This window comes from Plectropomus leopardus, chromosome 6 (assembly GCF_026936395.1).
Source record: "Plectropomus leopardus strain MGB_pleo_1.0 chromosome 6, ASM2693639v1, whole genome shotgun sequence".
Classification (NCBI taxonomy): Eukaryota; Metazoa; Chordata; class Actinopteri; order Perciformes; family Serranidae; genus Plectropomus; species Plectropomus leopardus.
Genome location: NC_142181.1, coordinates 23,514,760 through 23,539,440, shown reverse-complemented (window position 1 = coordinate 23,539,440; position 24,681 = coordinate 23,514,760). Strand labels below are relative to the sequence as shown.

General features: G+C 38.5%; 2 protein-coding genes across 2 annotated transcripts; both read left to right on the top strand.

The window, feature by feature from the left end:
• The first annotated feature begins 1,358 nt into the window (after nucleotides 1-1,358).
• zpld1b (zona pellucida-like domain containing 1b) lies at nucleotides 1,359-12,994 on the top strand. Its single transcript, XM_042486254.2, has 10 exons — nucleotides 1,359-1,517; nucleotides 2,804-3,024; nucleotides 3,138-3,319; nucleotides 3,722-3,794; nucleotides 5,748-5,845; nucleotides 6,528-6,608; nucleotides 6,958-7,129; nucleotides 7,218-7,323; nucleotides 12,343-12,372; nucleotides 12,614-12,994. Exons 1-10 carry the CDS (start codon nucleotides 1,379-1,381, stop codon nucleotides 12,784-12,786), a joined length of 1,275 nt encoding a protein of 424 aa, XP_042342188.2. The 5' UTR covers nucleotides 1,359-1,378; the 3' UTR covers nucleotides 12,787-12,994.
• Nucleotides 12,995-16,960: 3,966 nt separating this feature from the next.
• On the top strand, nucleotides 16,961-23,127 carry LOC121942817 (zona pellucida-like domain-containing protein 1). The gene is made up of 10 exons (XM_042486084.2): nucleotides 16,961-17,057; nucleotides 17,544-17,764; nucleotides 18,101-18,285; nucleotides 18,375-18,447; nucleotides 18,566-18,663; nucleotides 20,286-20,366; nucleotides 20,661-20,829; nucleotides 20,919-21,021; nucleotides 22,796-22,816; nucleotides 22,991-23,127. Exons 1-10 carry the CDS (start codon nucleotides 16,961-16,963, stop codon nucleotides 23,125-23,127), a joined length of 1,185 nt encoding a protein of 394 aa, XP_042342018.1.
• Nucleotides 23,128-24,681: the final 1,554 nt, after the last annotated feature.

Genomic DNA, 24,681 nt, shown 5'->3' with positions numbered 1-24,681 from the left:
CCCATTTTCTACTGCACAAAAAAGAAATAACACGCGCTAACATCTGGCTTTATAACGTAATGGAAAAGGTTAAAAACGGCATTCATGCTCGTGTCAAATGTCCCTGCAGTAGTAATGAGTATTTATCAGCTCTGATCAGTTTTGATGGAATTTTAACACCTGGGTAAATGCAGTAATAAAAGAGTCTGAATAAGTTAAGGATAATTAAAGATTTCTGTCTTCAGTGGGAACTAATGTCCTTGGACTGAGTACCATGTACCAGATAGTGAAATTGGAAAGTACTGATATCTGGTTTTGGATGTTTTATGGGACTTATTTACAGTTAGAAAGACATTGCTTAAGGCTCTCTATATACCCTATATACCTCTTTGTATAGATCAGGGTTAAAAAAAATCTGCAGAAGAAGCTCTTTCTTCTGATACTAGTTCAACATATCATTGTGTAACCCTTGTTTTGTTAGATAGACCGCAGAGAAATTAAAGGTGAGTGGGTTATCTCAAGGCAGAGTAACAAACCGTAAAACACACTCAAGGTTCCACTTTTACCTTCTGCAGCTCTGTACACACCACTGAATGCCTTTACTCTAAGTGTTGCCTTGTGCATCACAATTACCCACACACAGCCCTGCATCAGACCGTGAGTTGACTTTTATGTTCATGCGAATGTGGGCCTCAGCCACAGCCGATGACAGCTTAATTCCCGGGCTGCCCCCCCTCCTGCTGAGGCCCACCGTTTGTGTGAGCTGACAGACGGAGATCAGACTGAGGAGAGACGAGTGGGAACCCTCCAAGTACGCTCAGGTTTCTGGGCGCCGTGAAAAGATTTGTCCAGGCCATTCAGATCTGACGGAGTTTCCCATGTTTTGCACTGCAGCAGGGTTATTGTCAAAGTGTTTGGATAATGAGTCCATCTATCTTTCTCATCTCAACAGATACAGGCTGTGTTTGGTTTTAGGTCCTCGAAAACTACACGCCACAGTGTTGAACTTTTCTTTCGTCACAAACCAGGGGAAGAGGGGGTCCAACCAATTGCTTTAGAAAAGGCAGGAAACAGGTGAACAGGTGTAGAAAAAAAAGAAGTGGGGATGAAATGAGCTGGAAACAGGGGTGACCTCAGTTTAAAAGGGGTTGGGTAATAGAGGTTTTGGGCCAACATGAGCAGCTGAGGTAAAAAGGGGGCAGAGGAAGCAGGATAAGAAGGATTAGGGGACCTGGGGAAAGAAGGTTGTTTTACTTTGATAGAGGTCAGAGCGTGCAGCAGCCGGGGAAACAGCCGAGGCTTTGGGGGGCATTGTTTTTGAACATCTAATTTTGAGATAAGTGCTGTTTTTTAACACGTACCAGAGGAATGCTGTTAAAGCAATGCTGACCTTCTGAAGATGACAGTGGGCAAACCTCTCCCAGGTGCTGAAATGACACGAATGTGCTTTGTTTTCCTGCTGATGAGTAACGCCGCCTCGGTCTCCACACAGTTTAATGGATACAACTGTGATGCCAGCTACCACAGCAGGTTTCCTGGTGAGAATACTTCCACATAACAGGTTTTCTTTTCATAATCTGTCCTCTGTCTACATGTGCGACACAGATAAATATAATACGTGGTTTATAACTCTTTATAACACACTATGATGTAGTTTTAAGCAAATTTAAGGACATTTTCAAATTGCTTGTATATGAATTTTTCAGCAATTCTTGCTCCTCCTGTCCATACATATGTAAGAATCAGAAGAATTTATTTCAAACTTAGGAAGACAATCATTACAACACAGTTATATTATGAAGCATTGATTAACGGTTGGTGTACCAGTTGTGGGTGCCTCAAAAGAAGAGTTTTTGAGGAGGAGCTTTAATTTCTGATAAATATATAAACAAATAGAGCTTTTTTTTCTTATTAACCACTTACAATTCATGAGTGACATCATTAGTGTTTTAATCATTTTTTTAATTGTTTGTATTACTATGAATGTTAAAATAAATTGTTATCAGAGTGTAACATAAAGTGCAAGTTGCTCACGCACAGTACTTGAATATAAATTCAGTAGTACTTCTTGTACTTTATTGCGATATTTGCCAGCTTTATCAACAGTAAACAGTGGTATTTCTACTTTAAAACATTTATCTGATGGTTGTTCCATCAAAAAAATATTTGATAACATTATTTACCTTTTCGTACATTTAATTACCAATTAATTTCTCCTAATAATGTCTAATAATGTCTTAAGAAAAACTGTTTTGCTATTGATAACATTGACATTGTGTTCTAGAATTTCTAGAAAAGAATTTCACACTAACTTAAACAGATAAAATAAAAATATATATATTTTTTAAAAAAAATAAATAAATCAAAAATGTTCAAATAATTTTATAAATTTGAAAGACTTTATTTTTTTTTAGTATTTATAACCTTGCTTGCAGGCCTAATTAAGAGATTAGACAAAATGATCACTTGGAGTAACACAAGCCTGGAAGCAGCTACATCACCCACTATGCTCCATAAAATAGCAGATCATATCAGGCGGAAATCTTTCAGCCCAGGTGCTTGAAAAAATGTTGACAATGTTTGTCTCTGTAAACAATGAATATGTTACCTTTGCATGTTTCATATGGCTCATATCAACATTTCCAAAGTGAAGTAATTCTGATTATACTGTATGTGTGAAAGCTGACTTTGTCATCTGGAAGTGTAGGGGGACGGTGGGTGGTGCTGACACCCAGGCAAGATGCCTGCAATGCTGCAGACCACTATTTGACAACAACTTTTTAAGTTAAAATAAAGTTTGGAACCCTTCCCTCTGTTCCTCCAGGTGAGCGTGACGTCAGTGTGTACTGCGGGGTTCAGACCATCACCTTAAAGATCAACTTCTGCCCTGTCCTCTTTTCCGGCTACACCGAAGCAGATTTGGCCCTGAACAGTCGCCACAGTGACACCCAATGCCGTGGCTTCATCAACAACAACACCTTCCCCACAGCACTCCTGTTCAGCATCAGCCTCAGCACCCTGGAGGCCTGCGGTAACAGTCTGGTGGTAAAGAACCAACTACAAAAACATGGTGTTAATATAATCAATAAGCAGCTTCATCACAATGTTTATCGACTCGGGGAGAAAGCAAAGTGTGGCTGAGATGTTTCTTTCCGCAGGTCAGCACAGCCTACGGGGCCAATGCCTATGGGAACATGTCTCTTGTACAAATTGGGAATGTCGCAGGCTATATCGACACCCCTGACCCGCCAGCTATAATCAGCTACCTGCCTGGTTTGTTGTATAAATTCAGCTGCAGCTACCCGCTGGAGTACCTGGTCAATAACTCACAGCTGGCATCGTAAGTTGCTGCCAAAAATATCCCTTACTGTCCAAAACAGAGCATGACCTTCAGGAGTTACTCAGTGGATTCCATATTGAGATTTATTCATTTAATTAAGATTGTTTATGGTTCTCCTAAACTATGGTGACAATTAGGCACCCAGTTTAAATGCCTCAGTGGGTTTGTGTCTTGTGGTATTCTGAGAACCATTTATTTTAGAATATGCATATTTTCTTAATGACTATTCTGCTAATTAACATGCATATATTCCTCTAAACTGTTGTCTGTCAGCCACTTAAATAAATGAATGTACTATAGCTATCATTATACTACATTAAATGCTATACTTTCAAATATGAAATAAATACAAACAGAAGATGAATAATAGCTCTGAACTGCATGTGATAAATGTTTTCACAGCTCCTCTGCGGCTGTATCTGTCAAGGACAGCAACGGTACATTTGTGAGCACATTGAGTATGATCCTGTACAACGTGAGTGCACAGCTGTGTTCAGCCTATTATATACAGTAATTTACATTCTAATGCATGAATTAGAAACATTGAATTAGGAGAGGAATTTTTTAACATTCATAATCTTTAAGTCAAGTTGGTGTTTTCTTTTAATGAAAGTGATAATTATTTAAAAAAGTGTACCACATTTATTCTTGGTGAGATTTAATATTTTAAATGTCAACCATTCTCATGAAAAGACCAGAATCAACAATGAACTGAATGTTCTTTTCATGTCAATGAACACAGGCACTATTTGAAGTCAGTCCCACACACATCATCCTGATTTTAATTATTCATCCATTTTCATCTGTTTATCTGGGGCCGGGTCATAGGGGCAGCAGGCTGAGCAAAGTACTCCAGACGTCCCTCTACCCGACACTTTCCAGGTCCTCCTGAGGGATCCTGAGGCGTTCCCAGGCTAGATGGGATATGAAACCCCTGCAGGGTGTTTTGGGTCTGCCTCAGGGCCTTTTGCCAGTTGGATGTGCCTGGCAAACCTCTCACTGGTGGAGCTGGAGTAGTGGCTCTATTTTGAGCTCCCTCTGGATGTCTGAGCTCCTCATTCCATCTCCAAGTGCTCATTTATGCTCAACATTAGATACGCATACAGACACAGATGGAGCCTTCTGTCTGTACTCAGCTTTTATTTCATCCATATTTGTGCACGTTTTCTGAAAGCTTACAGATACGGATGAAACAGGGCAGAACCACCAGTTTTGCATGGCCAGTGTGGTCTACTTCATCATCATCATCATCATTTATTTGTCACATGGAATTAATACATGGAATAATTCCAGTGAAATAGGATCCAATCAGCTCCTTTCACTTGTGCACTGCGGTTTAACCCTTTTTGCATCCTCTTACATCTTTGGCTGATGCTTGAACTGACTATAATTGGTTAGTTCAAGAGGCATACGACCATGGGAGACAACAATGGCATTCAAAAAATGGCAGATTGGAACGAATCAATAATAGTAAAAATAATTCTCTGTACACTTGTTGCAGTGTATTTAATGGCCTCACAGAGCACCGCTTTAAAGAACATCTTATCCGTTAAAGGTACATTATTACGACCTCCTCCATTGTTGCCTTGTTTGTTGTTGTCAGAAACTTTGACTCAGCCTTCTAGTGTCATATTGGCTGTATTTATGCCATCATAAGGAACGCATAGAAGTATAAGAGCTGTGACCTTTACAATGTTTGAAATGAACATGTCTTATTTTCGTACACAAAGGGAGAATAAATGAGCCTTCAGGCTGAGCCCAGCCATTCTGTGCAGGAAACTCATTTTGGATACTTGTATCTGTAATCTCATTCTTATCCAAAGCTCATGACCAAATAGGTGAGGTTCAGGACATAGATGGAGCAGTAAATCGAGGGCTTTGCCTTCTGGCTCAGCTTCCTCTTTATCACGACTGTCCTGTGCAATGAACACATCACTGCTGGTGGCATGCCAAACCACCTTACCAGCTCTCGCTCCATTTATCCTCACCTATGTAAATATTCACTGAAGCACCAAATGTGTGGTAATCTGCCGCTGAAAAAAGTCCCCGACAAACGTACAATTTACACTGTTTGAGTAATTCGCTAAAAACTACAGTGCCCAGCTGTTCAAGTGAATCATTAATGCTTTTTTTTTAAAGAAAAATGAAAGTTGATATTTGTCATGTCTTCCATTTTCAACAGCAACAATCCGTCCGTAGAGCTACAAACAGGCTGGCACAGTTAGAATGTGTGTATGTTGATGGACTGGCACATTGTTGCTTTTGGTCTTTTCAAGGGATTAACTAAAAGGAACTACAATATAGAATTTCGATAGCATTATAATTTAAATGCTCATCATGTCAGGACTGAACGCCTCTGTTCATTTTTCCATAATCCAAGATTTGCGTCAAAAATGAACCTTTGTTTCTTCACTTTCTTCCTGCACAGGATTCAACATACAATCAGCCTCTCTCTATCCCAATGGCTGGACTGGCTCTGAAAACCAGAGTATTTGCTGCAGTGAAAGCCACAAACTTAGACAAACGGTATGAGGTATCCACTGTTGAATATGTATATTTTCTCCCAATTTTTTAGACGTCTTAAATATTTGTCACGTAGGAGACTCTTTTCCAACAAAACGTATTTTCAAGGATGAAATTTTCTCCACAAACATCTATTGCAAGAGCATTGTGCATATTCATAAATGGAGCAAACAAATGCTTCAAGGCCTTAAAATTCACTTATTATTTTAAGTGGTTGTTATTACCCAGGGATGCGATAGGCAAAGGAAAAAAAAGCAGGAAATTAGAAGCAGGAATTAGAAATTTAATTGCTAGCACAGCCGTTTTTTGCTTCCTAGTTTTATATTGTAAGCCATTTTCTAATTGCTTCATAAAGTAATTTATCATTCTGTTCTACTAAAAATGTCTGATGTACAAGGTCTTCCAGCACTTAGATGTCTGAGTACCAAATTCAAGAACTTCAAGTGCCTGAAGCACCTTGTACATGCCTGTTAGAGAGGATAATTTGTCAACAACAGATTCTTTCCCAACATTATTTTTACATTTTAGTCATTCTCTCTATGCTCTGCTGACGTTCATTATGCCATTATGTTATTATTCTTCATGAAGGCGCCAGTCTGCAGCAGAGAAAGGCCCGATCTGTGCGTTCCCATGTGTAGTTAGATCTCTATCCTCCATCCCGTCTCATAGTTTTGTTCCTCTGCAGGTGGAACATCTTGATGGACTATTGTTACACAACCCCCTCAGGGAATCCTAATGATGAACTCCGCTATGACCTTTTCTTTGGGTAATCTCGCTTTTTTTTAACTCAAGATGGTGACTTGATAAACCACAAAAGGGAGTCATTACCCATTCAGGCTCTCCATAAATGAAACATTTTTTTCTTAGTGTTTAAGCATAAATCTAGACATCGTAGATAGCATTTTCAGTGTGTGTGTGTGTGTGTGTGTGTGTGTGTGTGTGTGTGTGTGTGTGTGTGTGTGTGTGTGTGTGTGTGTGTGTGTGTGTGTGTGTGTGTGTGTGTGTGTGTGTGTGTGTGTGTGTGTGTGTGTGTGTGTGTGTGTGTGTGTGTGTGTGTGTGTGTGTGTGTGTGTGTGTGTGTGTGTGTGTGTGTGTTTTGTACTCTTTCGACACAGCTGCTACAAAGACCCACAGACGACAGTTTTCGAGAATGGGAAGAGTCAAATGGGACGTTTTTCCTTTGAGGTTTTCCGTTTTGTCAAACACAGACACCAGAAAATGTCCACTGTGTTTCTGCACTGTGTCACAAAGCTCTGCCGGGCGGACGACTGCATCATGCTCATACCTGTAAGTGTGAAAATCATGAATCTCATGAATCATGAATTCCTGTCACCTGACCTCAGTGAAGACTGACATGTGATGATGTGATTGGCAGATTTGTGGGCGACGGCGCAGGCGGGATGGAGAGGAGAGACTCGATTCCCCACCAGCAGCATCTGGAAACGCGGTCATCACAGCTGGGCCAATCATCACCAGGAGTGGTATGAGCAGCAAACTGATTCTTTATGAAATATTTCAGCATTCAGGGAAATACTCTTTTTTGCTTTTATGCTGAGAGTAGATATGAAGATTGATACTGCTCACATCAGCCCAGTCGCCAGAATAAAATGTTGGGGGGGCACCTGGTAGCTCACCTGGTAGAGTGGTCGCCTCTTGTACAGAAGGTGGCTCCTCGCTGCAGCAGCTGCAGGTTCAACTGCAGGTTCAGCTGCAACCTATGGCCCTTTGCTGCATGTTATCCCCCTGAGAAAGAATAAAATGTTCATATGTATTCTATCAATGTTTCTAAAGTAACATTGTTCAGATTACATGTATATGAGCTGAGTTTGTCATCAGGAGGGGGGGTTAGTTGGTGTGACACCTTGTCACCAGCAGAGCACTGTTAGAGACCATAGAGCCATGCTCATAGTGACCAAATAGATAAATAGAGAATAGATAGATAGATAGATAGATAGATAGATAGTTCTCACCCACAGGAAATTTTGGTGTAGGCGATTGGAGGTTGCAACAGTAGAGTGTGCAGGAGGCAGGACATGACACAGATAATACCATGGTCACATAGTCAGTTTCAGGTTCCTGAAACTTATCATCTCTTCATTTAGACATTTTCGTCACTGTCTTTGTGTAAATGACCTGTCTTCTTCACTCTTAGATCTTAGATGTTTGTTTACTCATTTTTGTGCGCGGGTGGCATGATGTAAACATTATCTACATGCCCTCTCACTCGCAGTGAATTCTCCTGACAATTAATTGCTCTATGCTTGCATCAGCTCAGGACTTTGTACCAGGCAGCTAGCAGGGTATATCTGTTTAACGTCCAATTCAACTGATAAAAACATTTGCATTCCCATATACAGTTTCTCTAGGTAACGTTTAGATACTTTTGGTATGCAGTACACATGTAAAAGGGGGATTAGACTCACTAAACTGTTCCGAGTTAAGAGTAGAGATTTAAAAACTCCTTTTTTCCTATCCTAAAAACAGACACCAATAAAAGACCCAGAGTTGCATGAAAACACAACCGTTCCATAAATAAATAAGTGGCTGCGAAGCTGCATGAGAAAAGTTAGTGACAGTCTGTTTGGCTTTGTTGAGAATAGATTGACTGCAATGGAGAAAAAAAAGACTTTTTGTAAGTTTTTGCTTTTGGCCAGAGGTACTCTGCATCTGCCTGACAGGAGTAGCTGAAAGAAGTGGGGAAGGGTTGTGAGGAGTCTGAGGTCTGCCTTTATTTTCCCTGCACGACTGTAAAGGTCTGAGAGTTTGGTTTGAGTAGTTGCCAGTGATTTTGGCTGCACGCTTGATGATTCTGATGAGGGTTTTTCTTTTGCTTTTCTCTGTGAGGACGTTGTGCCAGGATGCAGTGTTAAATGTGAGGACGGATTCAGTGATTGACCGGTACTCTGCTGCTAAAGGTGGTCGATCTCATTGCCAACAACTCCTGTACAAATGAGACGTCACTTTTTCATCGTCAGGTGAAAAAAAAAAATTGCTGTCATTTTAACGCTTCTTTGCTTTATCAGGGCTGTGTATGTGGAGATACCACAACACCGGTTACGATTCAATATATGTGGACATAATGCAATAATTTAGGCAAGGGGATACATTGTGGTATTTTTAAAATCTAATTTTAAGAAAAACTGTCATAAAGACAACTCCACCATATGCAGAAAATTTGATTAGTCTACTTTGTAATGCAGTCAGAACATTAGGATCTGTATTTATCACAGCCCCTGTAACATGCTAGGAGCACTTTGGGTTGGAATGGCAGAGTCATGCGACTAAAGACAGATTACAGCACTGGGGTCTCGCAGCTGGGAAGTTAAACTATTGATTAAAAAAAACAACTCTGTATGACAAAACATAAAATCGTCATACTCAAGTGTTTCAACATTTTCTTACACCTCTACTTTGCTGTGGCCACATCTGCTACCTATCAGGAAATGTCTGCTGTTAAGTAACGTGTTAAGTGTTACGTGTTAAGTGTTGTTTGTTTGTTGTTGTCTGTTCATTAAAACACACTTTTTTACGGCTGCATATTTCCCCCAGCGTTGTGTTCCCTTGTAGTGCTCGAAGCAGGTGCAGAGGTGTGTTTGTGTTCACTGTGTTTAAACGCAGATGAAAGTTCATGAATAAAATCCTGAAATTTGAGTAAGTATAGTTGGGGAGCCACTGTGAAGGAGTCACTGAAGATTTAGGCTGACTTCCTCCACAAACTGGAGTGGGTCCAGACTCTCCCCCATCATGGTGGCAAGATCCCCAGTAACCACCCTCTTCGTGTATTTGCAGAGGATGGAGGTGATTGCCACAGGCCTGAAATTGTTCATGGCTCTGGTGTGGGGCTTTTTGGGAACAGGGATGATGGTTGTCTCCTTCCATGCCTTTGGGACAGAGCTGGCAATCAGAAATACTTGGAAATGCCTCCCTCGCATTTCCCCTGGTGAACCTCACATCTCTCTTATTTTTGTAGCGGAGCTTGGCAATGATGGTTTTAGGTTTCAGCTCCCTTTTCAGTTTTCTGACACATTTTTTGTCTCTCTGTATAAAGTTGGAGATATATACAGCAGGTGCACCGATACTCTGAGATGTGACATATTGCTCCAGCTGTAGTGGGTAACATAATGACGTCACAACTGTTGCAGAAAAACAGTAATCAGCTGCGATATGGACAAAGCATTGTTGAAGCTGTCTGCAATGTGTTGTGTTTTCAGTGCCAGGGACACAGGCAAAAATCACAATCAGTTGTGTTAACTTGCGAGGTAGATAATGAGGACCAAGCAACACAGCTATAATTTTGTAGTGCAATGAGCAGTCGGTCAAACCAACTGTTAAGTGGGTTTCATCATTTACAGCCATGCAAAGCCTGCACTGGTTGCTTTTCCTGTTTTAAATTCTGTACCAGTCAAAACATGTGAATGTGAATCCATCTAAACTCACTGTGATATCCTCAGACAACCACGTATTGGTGAAACAAAACTTGCTTGTGCTCTGGGAGTCAAACATGATCAGCTCAGAGAGTTCATCCATCCATTCGAAAGGTCAATAATTAACATGTTATTTCTTGGTTTCTTATCTAGAGTAAATTGAAAAAACAAAAAAAAAAAATGAAATTAGTTTTAAAAAAAAAATCAAGAAAATTACCTGAAGATTAGCACAAAAAAAACCCAGAAAATTAAATAATAATAATAATAATAATAACAATAATAATACTACTACTACTAATAATAATAATAATAATAATACTAATAATAATAATAATAATAATAATAATAGACAAAAAATAATAATAGACAAAAAATAATAATAAAATAAAATAATAGACTAGGAAATTGCTTGGATAAATGGCCTCAAAATAATAATTCTGTAACATAATTTTAAATATACAATTATGATCATTCTGAATATAGTTTTTTGGAGTGTTGCTGTTGTGATTAATTAGAGAGTTGTGTGCTGTTGTGATTAATAAGAGAGCTTTAAAAGTGATGTTGTTGTTTTGTTACCTTTGGGCAGAGTCTTGCATTACCAACTAAAGAGTGTGGCTCCATAATTAAGAAATATGAGAGTGGTTTCAGTCTTCTCAACTCACTCTCACCACGAAAGTGTAAAAGCATACTTGCCAACCCCAAGACTTTTTTTTATGTGCCATTTCCCAGTTTCCTATTTGGATCACATTTTCCTGCATTTTTCATGATTTATCCCAAATTTTCTCACATTTCCCCAACTTTTTGTTATCACAACCTGTTTCCAGCAGTGTAAAGCAGGTAAAATCCTACTGCTCTAAAAGTCGACTGTTTCCTTCTTGCTGGGCCCCCCCTTATCCAACCCTCCAGAGACAGAGGAGGGGTCTGTTGGGCCCGTATGAGTCGTGCCTGCCTGGCAGGTTGACACCTCGTCTCTGTGCCGACAGCATTACACGTGCGTGATGGGGCCGCTCTAGTTGGGGTTTAGAGGGTGCCTCTGGGATTGGTGGGGAACCCATCTCTTACCATCCTTTATCGCAGTGGGCTTCTCAACTGATGTCTAGAAATCATGAGTCTCCCATTTTGCCTCATTTAGGCATCTAGGACCCAGGGGTGTGTGGGCCGGGAGGACAGCCGGCTGTGGGTCCCTCCCGAGGGACAAGCCTACAGACTGGCCTCCCTCTCTTCTCCTGGTATTCTGCCAGAGTACCAGGTGCATTGACCAAAAGCTAAACCAAATTAAAACATATTTAACATAAAAACGCTCATGCAATTCTTATTTATTATGTTATTTTTTTCTCATTTTCATTCTTTAACCCTTTGAAACCTGAGTATATTAGCTTGACTTCTTAAGCGACAAATTGATAAAAAGTAACAAAACAAACAAAAAACCAAGGAAAGAAAGACGTTAAAATTAAACAAGTCTGTGACATAATCTCAGATGTAAAATAATTGTAAATATAAATCTAGTTTTTCTGGACATTCTGCCCTATCTTTTGATATTTTTCTCATAATTCTCTCTGTTTATCTCTCCCTCTCTCTTTCTTTTTTTTAAATTTATTATTGTTATTTGAGTATTTTTAGGTTATTTTCTTGTCAGTGTTTGCTAATTCTTGCAATTTACTGGACAATCCTTTCCAAATTTATTATTGCCTTTTTACTATGTTTCCACAAAATCAACCCAATTTGCTCGGGTTTAAAAGATTTAAATGCTTATGAAAGGCATGAAATGAACCAGAAGACAACTGATATCCATTCAGGTTTCAAAGAGTTAACAGTCACCAGAATGCAGGAAACAAAGTCTCTGAAACTCAATTTTAGTCTGGGGAAAAACCCCTGACAATCACTTTGGTTTCAAAATAATCCTCTCTATAAGCTCCTCTCTCTATTTTCTGTGTAAGTTGGCAGGTATGTGTAAAAGTGTATTTCCCAAAATGTTGAACTATTCCATTTGGATAAAGAGATTAATACATCCATGGACCAACTGAAAATTAATCTTTAAAAAGGATTTTAATAAATACTTATTAAATCATTTTTCAGATGAAACTCCTGTCAACATCTCCCAACTTGGTAAGTACCGTTATGCAACGTTACAGAATATAAAAAAAGTTTAAAATATCACCCATGACTTAGTCCTAGGATAGCTTTAAAGACAGAGGATACCCATGGACATTGATGATTTAAGGCAACAACAAAAAAGTTCCCCCTCTCTTTCTGAAAGTAAGGGAAACACACTCAGGTTATGTTTAGCCCTTGTCAGAGATCATATCTGTTTCAAGTTTCTACGTTTCTTCACCTCTCAATGCTCCAGCATCTGGAGACCCCTCCCAGCCAATGAACCCAGTGACCAGCGCTCTGATCTCAGGCGTGGTCATTCTAGGCGGGGTCAGCGTGAGCTTCTTCCTGTTGTCGCTCCGCCTCTTGCTGAAGTCCCGCCTCCCAACAACCACAGCTTCAGGTGTTTGGAACCCCACCTTTAAATGAGTAAACATCTGTATATAATGACATGCTGGTACTGACGGTTATGTGCAGAATGTGTACACATGTTGGGTATGAACTGAAAGTGTACATACGTATGCGCTTTCCTTCTACACACTTTATTAAATGTGTATATTTTGTTGTTGTAGGTGTTGCGTAGCCTATTTATTGCCTTTAATACCTCATTATTCTTGTTTTTCATTTTCGTCCTATTGTTTCGTCAATTGCAGTGTTTACAGAGGCTTTGCAGTCCGATGGAAATGGATAAACGTTAATCTTTAGAACTTTTAATAAATGATTGCATCAGACATTTCCCCTTACTTTCTTTGATCTGAGGTGATACCTTTCTGTAACAGATGTGTCTTCTTCAGTTTTTCACATTTGCTTCGCAAATGACAGTTGCGTTTGATAAAAATTACTTATTTTGACCAAATTCATCTTACTTTTTACAAATTTTATGAAGTAGGTTAATTTAAAAAGAAATATTAATGTTGAACCAAGAATATATAAACCATTATCAGTTATTTTAGATTTGATTTTTACAGTCAAAATGTAGTATTTGTAGGATTATGAACCCCTACAATGTGAAAAATCAACAGATATGCATTGTGCGGTGTTTTGAAATCAAGAAGGTAGATTTATTAACACATTCAAAAGAACTTGTCAAATACAGACGCTTGATCAGTGGCCCTTTATGCATTATGTCTTTTCACAATAAACAGTTATTTTAACAGGATATTTACAGTTTCCACTCATTAAATGTATACATCTTTTTTTTTAAAAAAAAAAATGTTTTTGATTTAGAAAAAAAAACAACATCATAGTTTGGCTTAACAATAAGTACATTAGTTACTATGGTAATGTAATTTCAGGTGGCATAGTTCATTGCACATACTAGTACACTAAACTGTTATTTAGATCGCGCAATTCACTTTTGGTTTCACATGAGAAATGAACAACGGTCTCCCGGGTGAAAGTCCTGTGTTTGTTTGACCCACCATACTGTTGCACTCTTTATATTATGGCATTACCTTAGAGCATCAAAAAAAACCAAAAAAACATACTGACGGTCAAGGGTGCCTTGGTGCATTGGTGCATTGGTATCTGATGGCGAGAGCCACGGACCAAACATGTGTATTTGACAAGTTGGTAATGACACCAGGTTAAATGTATTGTTTGTATTGTTGAGTGCTTGGATTGAATTTCAAGTATTTTGTTTCATTGCCAAGTTTAAAAAATGTGTATTGGATTAAGAATATGTACTTTTTTAAAAATCTAGTTCTAATAATTTTAGAAACAAGAGGCTGTGTTATGAATTATGAATGAATTTTAGGAGATATTTTCTTTTTCAACCTGTTGCCAAGGGTAGGCTAACACTCTGTATCCTAGTTAACCATCTACGGTCGTCAGCTGAATGAAAAAAGGTAGTTTTAGAGGCGGTTACTACGTGCTACTTAGTAAGATTTAGAGGTGCTGGGAGACGGACATTGTTACCTTTGGACAGAGCCAGGCTCTTTGGTTCCCACTCTTTCCAGTCTTTATGCTAAGCTGACCATTTGAGGCACTTAGGTAATTTACAGACATGAAAGTGTTTGGATCTCTCTGTCTAGCTTTTAGCAAGAAGGCATAAAAGGAAGTCTCTGATGTTGATCTATTCCTTTAAATAATTAGGCATTTCAAAACAAATTGAGATAATTTGGAAAACAGTCTCAACTCAAGGTCCAATTAGTTTCTTGTTTGAGATCTTCAAACATTTGAAGACAAATTTAATTTTTCAGATAAACTGAAGGTTTAGGTGATCCTTTATGGGTAGAGAAAGTTCTAAACTTATTCTAAAGCTAAAAAACCCTTTAGAAACCCAGTGGACTATCAGAAAAATTCATCTTCAAAAAACTCATAAGAAGTTAATGTTTAGGAGATAGATGCTTTTCACGTGACAGCTACAACATGTAATATTTAATATCAATGTAATTCTAAATTTAATGATGAGGATTTTATGAATTTTTATATTTGTATGTACAGCCTTTGGCCATCCTTCTCAATGTCAATAATACAACCTACTATGTCTTAATGACACATTCGTCTTGTGGATAATGAAGAATTCTTTATATAGGTTTCATGCCATTCCCACCGTAATTTATCACCAAAGTTTACTTTTTCTTCCTTAATACTGACACATATCGGTGAAATTTTTCCAAATGTCATGGCCTCGTTGGTGTCCAATCTCCAAGAAAATGAACAAAATACCAGGCACTGCCAGAGCTCATCTGATGACTGCCAGAATTAATCTTTCAATTTTTGCTGCATTGATTTTCTTTTCTGATGACCTATATAAATGTCTGTTGGCGGCCGCTGCGTCTCACATGTCCGACTCCGCGGTTGTTTATGTGACCTGCTGCATTCATTGCTCTTTATCACTCTAATCCCTCATTTCAACAGCCATTTTCTGATGTATTCAGCGCCCACAATGACCACAGATAACTGAAATGAGAGGAATAAATGCTATCATCCTCCCTCTCAGTTTACTATCAGCGATAATTGATTAAACCCTCCTCCCAAAATTAAAAAAATGAGGCTGGGATTTGGCTTTGAATGCTGAAACCAAGTTCAGATGAAACGCAACTGAAGAAAACTCTTTAAACACCTGAGAGGAGGGACTTGCTGGCATGTTTATGTGCACACGCCACTGACAAAAATAACATGTCCTGTTTTAGTGTGGTTTCATGTTGACGAAGACGCCCATCCTCCAACTTGACCTTGATCAGAGCTTTCTCTTCCCAGGTGGCTCACCTGACAAGATTAGGTTTCCAGCTGTCCTTCGACCACTTTTCTCAACATTAACCTCATTTTAAATGATGCTCTAAACTGTATGGGAATTTCTTCTTTCAAGCTCAAAAATTCCAACGTAAATCTCGTCTTTTTTTTTTTTTTTTTATCTCCAAAAACAAATGAATGAATGATTTTATTTCAGTCACATGCATTATGAATACCTGTGTCAATAACTGAAAAAGAAATAGCCTGCGGCCAAAGACTTGGATAACAACAATACCTAAGAAAGAAAATAAGAAAAACATTACACTTCAAACTATTATACTTAATTATTTTAGTAACACAATTTCAACTCAGCACTGAGTCCATTCCAGAATTTGACTCCCAAAACTGAAATGCATCTATATTGTACATTCGTTCTCACTTTACATATTTCAAAAATAAGCAACCCTCTTAAATTATAATTTCTTTCTCTTAATAGATAAAAAATGAATGCAGACAGGAAGGCTTTTGTTTACTCGAAATAAAAGTATTTCCAATGTTTACAAATTTTAAGGTTGAGGATCCTAAGAAAAATATTTGTGAATTCATGATAGCCAGCTTTATGTATTATCATAAGAGCTCTTTTCTGAAGTTTAATTAATAAAATCTGAAGTTTAACTTGTTAAAATAAGATTCACATGGTTCAAACATGATGAATGTTAGTCCTGTTGTCTGTCTGAGTAACATATTTGTGCATAACAACATGTCATGAAATCATGAGCATCAAAAGCCGTCATATAAAAGGTCTTTTGTGCCAATTTTTCGCATTAAGGTTCATACAAGTCACGCTAAACCACCAAATGCCTCATAATAGAACTCTTTCCTCTATTATGTGTGAGGCCCCTGTTGAATAGAAACCATACATACTCTTACTTCATTATGTTTCATATTAGTGGGCAAAGGGGGGCTGCATTTCATAGTCAAACTCACAAAGCCAAATGAGCATTGTTTGAGCATGTAACTTTGAAGGGGGCTGTGTTGGGTTTCATCATTTGCCTCCAGGAGAGGACCTCAGCCACAAAACGTGAATTGTCTACGCAAACTGAAGGAGCCCCACCAAAGTCTCATTGACCCTGTTTCCATCCAATCCTTAAGCAGTGTTGTGACCACACAGCGGTCAAGTTCACCATATATAAAACAGCCCACTGCTGTCCAACCCTAAACCTGCAAGGAGACTGGGGAGGTAAGATCCAGGCTTAGAGGCAAACAGTTTGCTTGATTGACAGCTCTGGATTCATCTGAATTTGGACTTTTATTGTTAAAATAGCCTCGCTGGACTTCTTCTGCATTGTGCTGGATTTATTAGGATTTTCTTTGTTTGATATCTGTGTGTTTGCCTCAGCTTTTTCATAGAGGGCAGAGCAGTGAGATGGCTTTAATCAGCTTCCTCATCCTGACCTCCTTTTGTATTGCGGGCCGAGAGGCCCTCAGCGTATCTGACTGCGGAGCATTCGCCAGACGACCAGGTAAGATGAGCATGACCTTCAGTCTCACTTATTTGGTTTGGAATGAAGGGGTCATATTGATTTTAGCTCAGATGGAGACCTTTAGGGAAAACATTGATTTCAGTTTACTGCAGATATTTAATTACATAAGTTCAAAGAGTGTTCATTGCATGTGTCAAAATATGTTTGCAAGAGAAAAGCAGATGTTGAAACAGGGAAAACGACTTAAATATTTATGATTTAACTAACCGTCCTAACTTTAATTTGCCATTCAAATTTTATTCATTTTAACATTCATTTAAGCATACAGTTGTTTTAGACTAAATACAGATGATACAGATATAAGAGGATCCACAGTCAAAATAATGGTCTAAACTTGCAGACCTCTTTAGTCCATGCATGCACAATCATTTTTAGAACAAGTTTCTTCCATCTTCATGTGCACTTTGAACAGTGGTTTCTTTGCGTCTGAATTTTTCAGTAACAATGCCATTTTCTCACCATCAGAATACACTGATATCGCTGTAGTGTGTGGCACATCTGTTATCGACCTTGCCATTCAAATCTGTCCGGCCGTCTACACCGGTTACAACGCGAGCTTACTGATCCTCAACCACATCCGGGGCAACACGGCCTGTCAGGGGAGGCTGGACACCTCTGTGACCCCTCCTGTAGTGAGATTCAGCTTCCCCATCACAGAGGGAAACGCCTGTGGGAGCACCTTCCTGGTGAGTATTGCATGAATAAAATGTCCTGATTTAAAGTCATGAGGGATAGTGATCGTGGGACTCGTTAACCTTTAGCTGAGGAGAGTTAGAGCAGATTTAGGAACCTGAAAGAGTGCTGTGTTTTGGGGTCACGTAAGAAAAAGTGAGACTTTCAACTTGCCTTTGAATTAATATAACGCAGACACTTGCAATCTCACCAGCCTCCTCGTCTGAGGAGTCTGAGAAAGTTGTTCCACTTTCTCACTGCGATTTCATCACTGCTGTCTGCTGTGCTGGAGACATCGGCCAGCATTTATTTTTAAGAATTTCTTAAATAATCAATAAATAATTCCTCAGACCACGAGTGCTCCAGGGACGGGAATATTCTCTGACTTCTCCAACATCCAGACGGTCAATGTCAGCGGGGTGATCCGATCCTTTGACCCCACCATCGGGACGATCACCTACAATGCAGAGCTCAAGTATTACTACTCCTGTGCTTACCCACTTGAGTATCTCGTCAACAACACCCAAGTGGATGTGTAAGTGTGCACTTTTAACATGTCGGTTAAAACACTTCTAACATTTTGCTTGCGTGCTAAGTGTGATTAAATTCTCTGCCTCCGCTTAGGTCATCCTCTTCCATTGCTTTGAAGGACAACAATGGGAGCTTCATCAGCACCCTCAACATGAAATTGTACCAGGTGCCACCTTACAGCTTCCCCACATACCACACATGCCCTCATTTCCGCCTGGCACTGACATATATTCGTTACTCTTATGTAAGTGCTTGTTTAATGTTTCCTTCCATTTCTGTTTCAGGATATAAATTACACCACTCCTCTCGTCTTTCCACCTCTGGGAATCGAACTGAGAAAAAAGATCTATGTGGAGGTGTCTGCATCCAACCTGACATCACAGTAAGAAGCATTAACATTATATGACACCTGCAGCTTTTTCTCAGTTTGATTCAGACCTCGACCCGTATCTATCACACTCCTAATAATTAAGTAAAGGTTGAAAGTGCATTTACTCAAGATATTTTCGTGGTACTTTATGCATATTAACACTTCTACACCACCACTTTTTAGGGGGAAATATTTTACTTTGCACTCACCTTCATTTGGGATCAGTAAGAACACCATTATCTGTATCTGTTCAACCAAATGAAATATCTGTGTCCCAGTCTGTATAAGCAATGGGTGCGGCTTTTTAGGCCGGAAGTGGATGGGACCTAAACCTAAAATGGGTGGGGCAGACATAAAAAGTTGTTATTTTAAGCCTGAAATTGATATTGGTAGATGAGAAGTTGCCATAGTTATTATTTATTAGAGAACTATCAACAGAATAATTTCAGGATTGAGTTTTGGCTCGTTTTTGACACATTTTTGTCTGATGATAGTTGGAAAAAGTACATAATCTGTACCAGATACTTGTTTCATCCAAGTATTCAGCATAACTCTAACCTACATTTATGTGACAACTAGTTCTGGAGTAAAATTATAGGTAAAAACAACAACAATGCATTATTAAATAGCCAGATGTGAACCAAATGTTCCTAAGAATTTGGGGTTTTAATTTACCCTGTTTACGTACTTATCAGCCAGGGATAGTGATATGCTGTTTTGAAAAATACGATTTAGGAGAAATGTACATGTGAAATCCTTGATATGTGCAGTACTAATTAAGATGTCAAATTAATAGCGATATATGGATGATATAGTAAGAAATGGCCAAAATGGAGAAAAAAAACAAAAAACAAAATGGAGTTGGAAAGAAATTCTGTAAATACTCATTTCATGTAAATGTTACCTTGAATTCCTGAAGAAAACTTTGTATTTGTAATGCAGGATTCCACAGGAAAAGAAGAATCCAAAAAAGGGAAAGCATTTTTCATACATTCCAACCACAAAACGTATATTAAAGCATCGCTCTTTTAAGTGCACATACAGGATAAGTCAAGTCTCATGTATCCAGGTGTATGGTCAGAACTTCCTAAACTGTAATGTTTTAGTGAAAATGCGTGTGTCTGGGAAGCACTGAGCTTACAGCTGAATAAATGAAATTTGGATTGTACTGCATGAGTTGCGTGAAAGTTTGTAAAAGCATGTTTGGATATGATTTACTGCTGTTTTGTTACTTCAATTCCTGAGGAATGTTTGCCTTTTTTTGGATTCTCCATTCACCCTGGAGGCATGAAAAGTTGCCTCACAAATTCAAGATGACATAGTGAACAACTGATATACAAATGGTCGTTTTGCGGTTGAACTAAGTGTGCAAGTCAGAGTAAAAGTAAGAAATCTTACTTTTATCTTTCCAAATTGCACTTTTGACAGTTTGATAAATAAAATTCCTGGATGTCTGCTGTAGGTGGATCGCTGCAGGTGTGAGAACCTGAGTGAATGTCTAGAATAAAAGATATTTTCTATCTCTCCTGGTCTACATCCACATAACTGTATCTTGATAGATTGTAAAACTGAGGATTCCACCTGTGACCTGGAGTCTCTGACTCGGTGCTGGGGACCTCATTCTTTCTCCACAGGTATTTTGTGCTTCTGGACCGGTGCTACGCCTCGGTGGGTGCACAGCCGTCCAACTCCACCTTCTTCAACCTGTTTGTCTCGTAAGTCAAAAAAACTCTACTTTCTGTAACTTGTGAATTTCTTCCAGTCCTTCAAGGCTTTTTAATTGGATCTTTTTCTCGGTCCGGCAGTCCAGATTTAAATTAAAGCTTTTACACGTATCTAGCCTACAGGTTTTCCTCTGCACCCACTATGTGAACCTCAACTACCTCTACATCCAAAGGGAGTCCTAGTCTTGATTTCATCTCCCTGCCTTTCTATCATTAATACACTGCCTGTATGTATCCGTGTGATGTGCAAATGGGGCACTTGTGAGGTTCGCCTTTTATTGAAAGGTGCTCCATAGATCAGCTCACCACCATGCTGGAGAATGGGGATAGCCAAAAGGCCCGCTTCTACTTCCCGGCGTTCCGCTTCATCGAGCAGCAGAATGAGACCATCTCCACCTACTATCTGCACTGCATCACTCGGCTCTGCGAGCGCAGCACCTGCAGCACCTTCAAGGTGGGGAGGCACTGCATGCATTTCAAGCAGAAATCTCCAATTCCAGCCAGATCACAAGCTCATGTCTCTCCATCTGATTTGATCCACAGCAATGCAACAGGAACAGGAGGAGTGTGGAGACCACTGTTGTCCAGGAGAGCATCACTGAGCCATCTGTGCTCACAGTGGCTATAAAGGCCAAGACAGAGAACGGTATGTTCCATATGTGTCTTTTTTATTACACTATTATGAAACATCCCAGTAACTTTAATTAGGAGATCTTCAGCAGATACTGATAAGTAAACACTAAAGCGCAGAACATGCCAAATATAGTGACGGAGACATCACTCAGGTGGTTATGATATGCATGATTAAAGAAAGAAATAGTTTGACATTTCAGAAAATGCGCCTATTTATTTTCTTGCTCAGAGTTAGATGAAAAGATCATATATATGTGCTAAATATAGAGCTACATCCTGCAGCCAGTGGAACTGGAGACAGCTGAAAAAAATCTACAATGAAATACAGAAAAAGGAAGCATATGTAAAATCAGACAAACTGATCTTACTTGCAATATTATTTTTTTTAATTTCACAAAATGCCATTCTGAGCATCTTATCACGAGACCAGTGTTTGTGGAAACAATTCAATTATTCAATCAAAACAAATGCATGTTTAACCCTGACAAAATATTAATAATTTAAAAAATCTAGAAAAAATAAATGACAGTAATATAATAACTTTATGTGTATAGCACTTATCTAAACAGAGTTAAAAGGTGCTTCTAAAAGTCTATAAAAATAAAAACAAAGAAATATACAATTACAATAATGAAAACAATGTTAAAATTCCGACTAAGCCTTTCTCTATGACATTACTTAAGATTTCTACAGGGCTGTACGGTTTCATCACAAATATCAATATAACTCACAGCTTATTAGCAAAATAAAACATTCCATCAAACTATGCATGATTGCAAATACTTTGAACTTTCATGAATAAAACAATTATTAACATTTTGTTATATCTGTATTCTAAGGGTTGCAAACTAGTCAATCACGTTTGTAGACTCTAATGTTAATATAACAGAACTTGCAGATATCCTATCTCCACCACTCCATTTCACATACATATTTATCAAAGACAATCAGTTTTCTTAAATTATACTGAGTAAAAACAATTGTTCAGTTATGGTCGATTAACTTGGCGGAAACTGTTTAACTTAAAAAAGCTTGTGTCCAGGCTGCATGAAGCTGAATTAAAAAAAAAAAAGTTAAGGTAAATTTTTAATGATTCAACTTGTTTTCCTCAAATTTAGTCAACTTAAAATTTAAGGCAGCCTGGGAACTAACTTTGTTCGGGGGGTTAAAACAATAAGTGTCTTTCATATAGTACACCAAGTAAACCAAGTTATTCTATCTTAACTGAACAGCTGTTTTAACTCACTTTAATTTTGGAAAGTGCTTGCCTCCAATAAATATGTATGTAAAATATGTATTTTGTGGCATGATAAAGAAGATTTTGCAGGTGGTGTTTTTTTTTTTACAATGTTGCACTCAGAAAGAACAAGTTAATTTTACTAGTCATTTTGAATGTGCTACAATTTTACAATATTAACTAAATGCAACTACATTTTAACAAAACTAAACAATTACATAGTAAATGAAACTCAAGAATAATGGTTACAGTTACTTACCTTTTTCAAGGCAAATAGTTTCCTCGTTTTTTAAAAGTAAGATCAACTTGTCAGATTTTACTATGTAAAATACATTTTAATAGAAAAAAAAGGCTGACTGCTGTCTTCCATCGTAAAAAAAAAAAAAAAAAAATCCAGTCCCTGTAGAAGTGGTTGGTTTTTGGCACAGTCACGATTTTCATTCCTGCTTTTGTTCTCTTTTTCTCTGTAATTTAATTTATTTTCCCAATATTTGGAAAATACAATCATTTCCTCATAATGAAATATTAACTCTTCCTGTCTTTCTTGCAGCCATTCAATCCAAAGAAGAGGGTGAGTATGTTATTTATTAACTCGGCTGCCATGAGAACAGCCTTTCACAAAGTTTTTGCTAATTACATTCCTCCAGAAATGAAAAGCACTTCTTATCTGCAGCAAGTCATAATGTATTCTGTTGTCTGTTGGAATAGAGCATCCCATAACGATGTCACTCTCATTTGTGCACAGCGCTGTCTGGTGGCCAGTCTGATGGCAGGGGCGCGTCAGTCGGCCTGGGAATTGCCGTGGCCGTCCTTATTGTGATAGGGGTGGCAGCCATTTTAATGGCGGCTTCTTTTTATCGAAAACTGAAGCGGCTAAGCTAGCAGTGGCACATAATGTTGATGAGCAGAGGTCGGCACAGGCTAAATGATACAACGCGTTTGACAGGGTGACATTCACATACTGGTGGAGGTGCATAATGCATGTATGTAGGACTCTGTTGTACTGAATCAAACTATTGATTGGAGCACTTAGGTTTTCCATCCAATCCGTCACAGACTGTTAGACGTTATGGAGGGTGAAGTCTGAATAATGCACCTGTCGTGATGTTAAAAAAAAGAAAAAAAGAGACAGGGGAAAAAAAACAGTTGTCAGCGTAAAGGAACAGTTCAGCATTTCAGGAAATAAACTTGTATGCTTTCGCCAGAAAGGTACCGGTCCCTACCAAGAAACAGCCTGCCACATAACTCCCTGTTAAAATCCTGAATTTTGCACTTTTATTTTTATATGAATTAAACAAACAAGATATAAAGTGTCATAGGTGGAAGTGTGTAAAATTTAGGGGGATTAGGTGGCATCTGGTGATGAATTGTAGATTGCAAACAGCTAAAACTTCTCCCGAGTAGAATTCCTTAATTTATCGGGAGCATAAACAAACAAAGCAGACGACTAAAGCAGCTATGATAGAATCACACTTTAACGTTACAAACAGAGTAACTCTGGTGTTGCTTGTTGCAATTTGGCTTCTTACTACACTGGCCGGCGTAAAAACGCAACTGGCCGTACCTGGAGTTAGTGTTTGGTTTGTCCGTTGTGTGCAGCTGTAGAAATATGTTGGTGCAGCATGTTGATAGGGACCCATGTAGATACAAATGGCTCATTCAAAGATAAGGACAACAAACAATTCTTAATTTCAGGTGATTATACACTTAAGAAAACATACTGATTATATTATATTCAGTTCCTGCCAATAGATCCCCCTAAATCCTACACACTGGATCTTTAATTGGGGAGTTTGTTTGTTGGTAGTTGAACTTTGTGACCTTTGAACAGAGCCAGGCAAGCTGTTTCCCCCCGTTTACAGTCCTAATGCTACGCTAAGCTAAGCCTGTGCTACATGATTGGTGTACAGACATGACATTAGCATCGACCTTCTCTTGGCATGAAAGCAAGTAAAGTAAGAAAGTATTTTCTGAGCCCAGCCGCCAGCATTGTGCGTTTTCGCAAACCATGAATATGTTACATTAGTATGTAATATTCATACATACATACATATCATATCAATATTTCTAAAGTGATGTGATATATAGGCTGGCTTTGTCAAGCCAAAAAAACCTCAAAAACATCTTTGCTTTACTGTAACCAAGTGGTTTTTGTTGACATTTCTTTGTTTACATTACAACATGCAAATGTAATGTATTTATGGTGTACAGAAAATTCAGTCAATTCAGAATTCTTTCTGGTAAATGTGGTGTATTTTTCACTATGTCAAACTATTCCTTTAACTGGCAGCTGGGGTCAAAATAAAAAAAACTGAAAACAGCACATTTGAATTATTACACTTTTCCTCGCATTAAATTTGATTTATTGCCAGTGAGTTGATATTCTTTGATTCAGGTACCCAGACTTCTTGTAAATAAATAAATATCGACATCTGT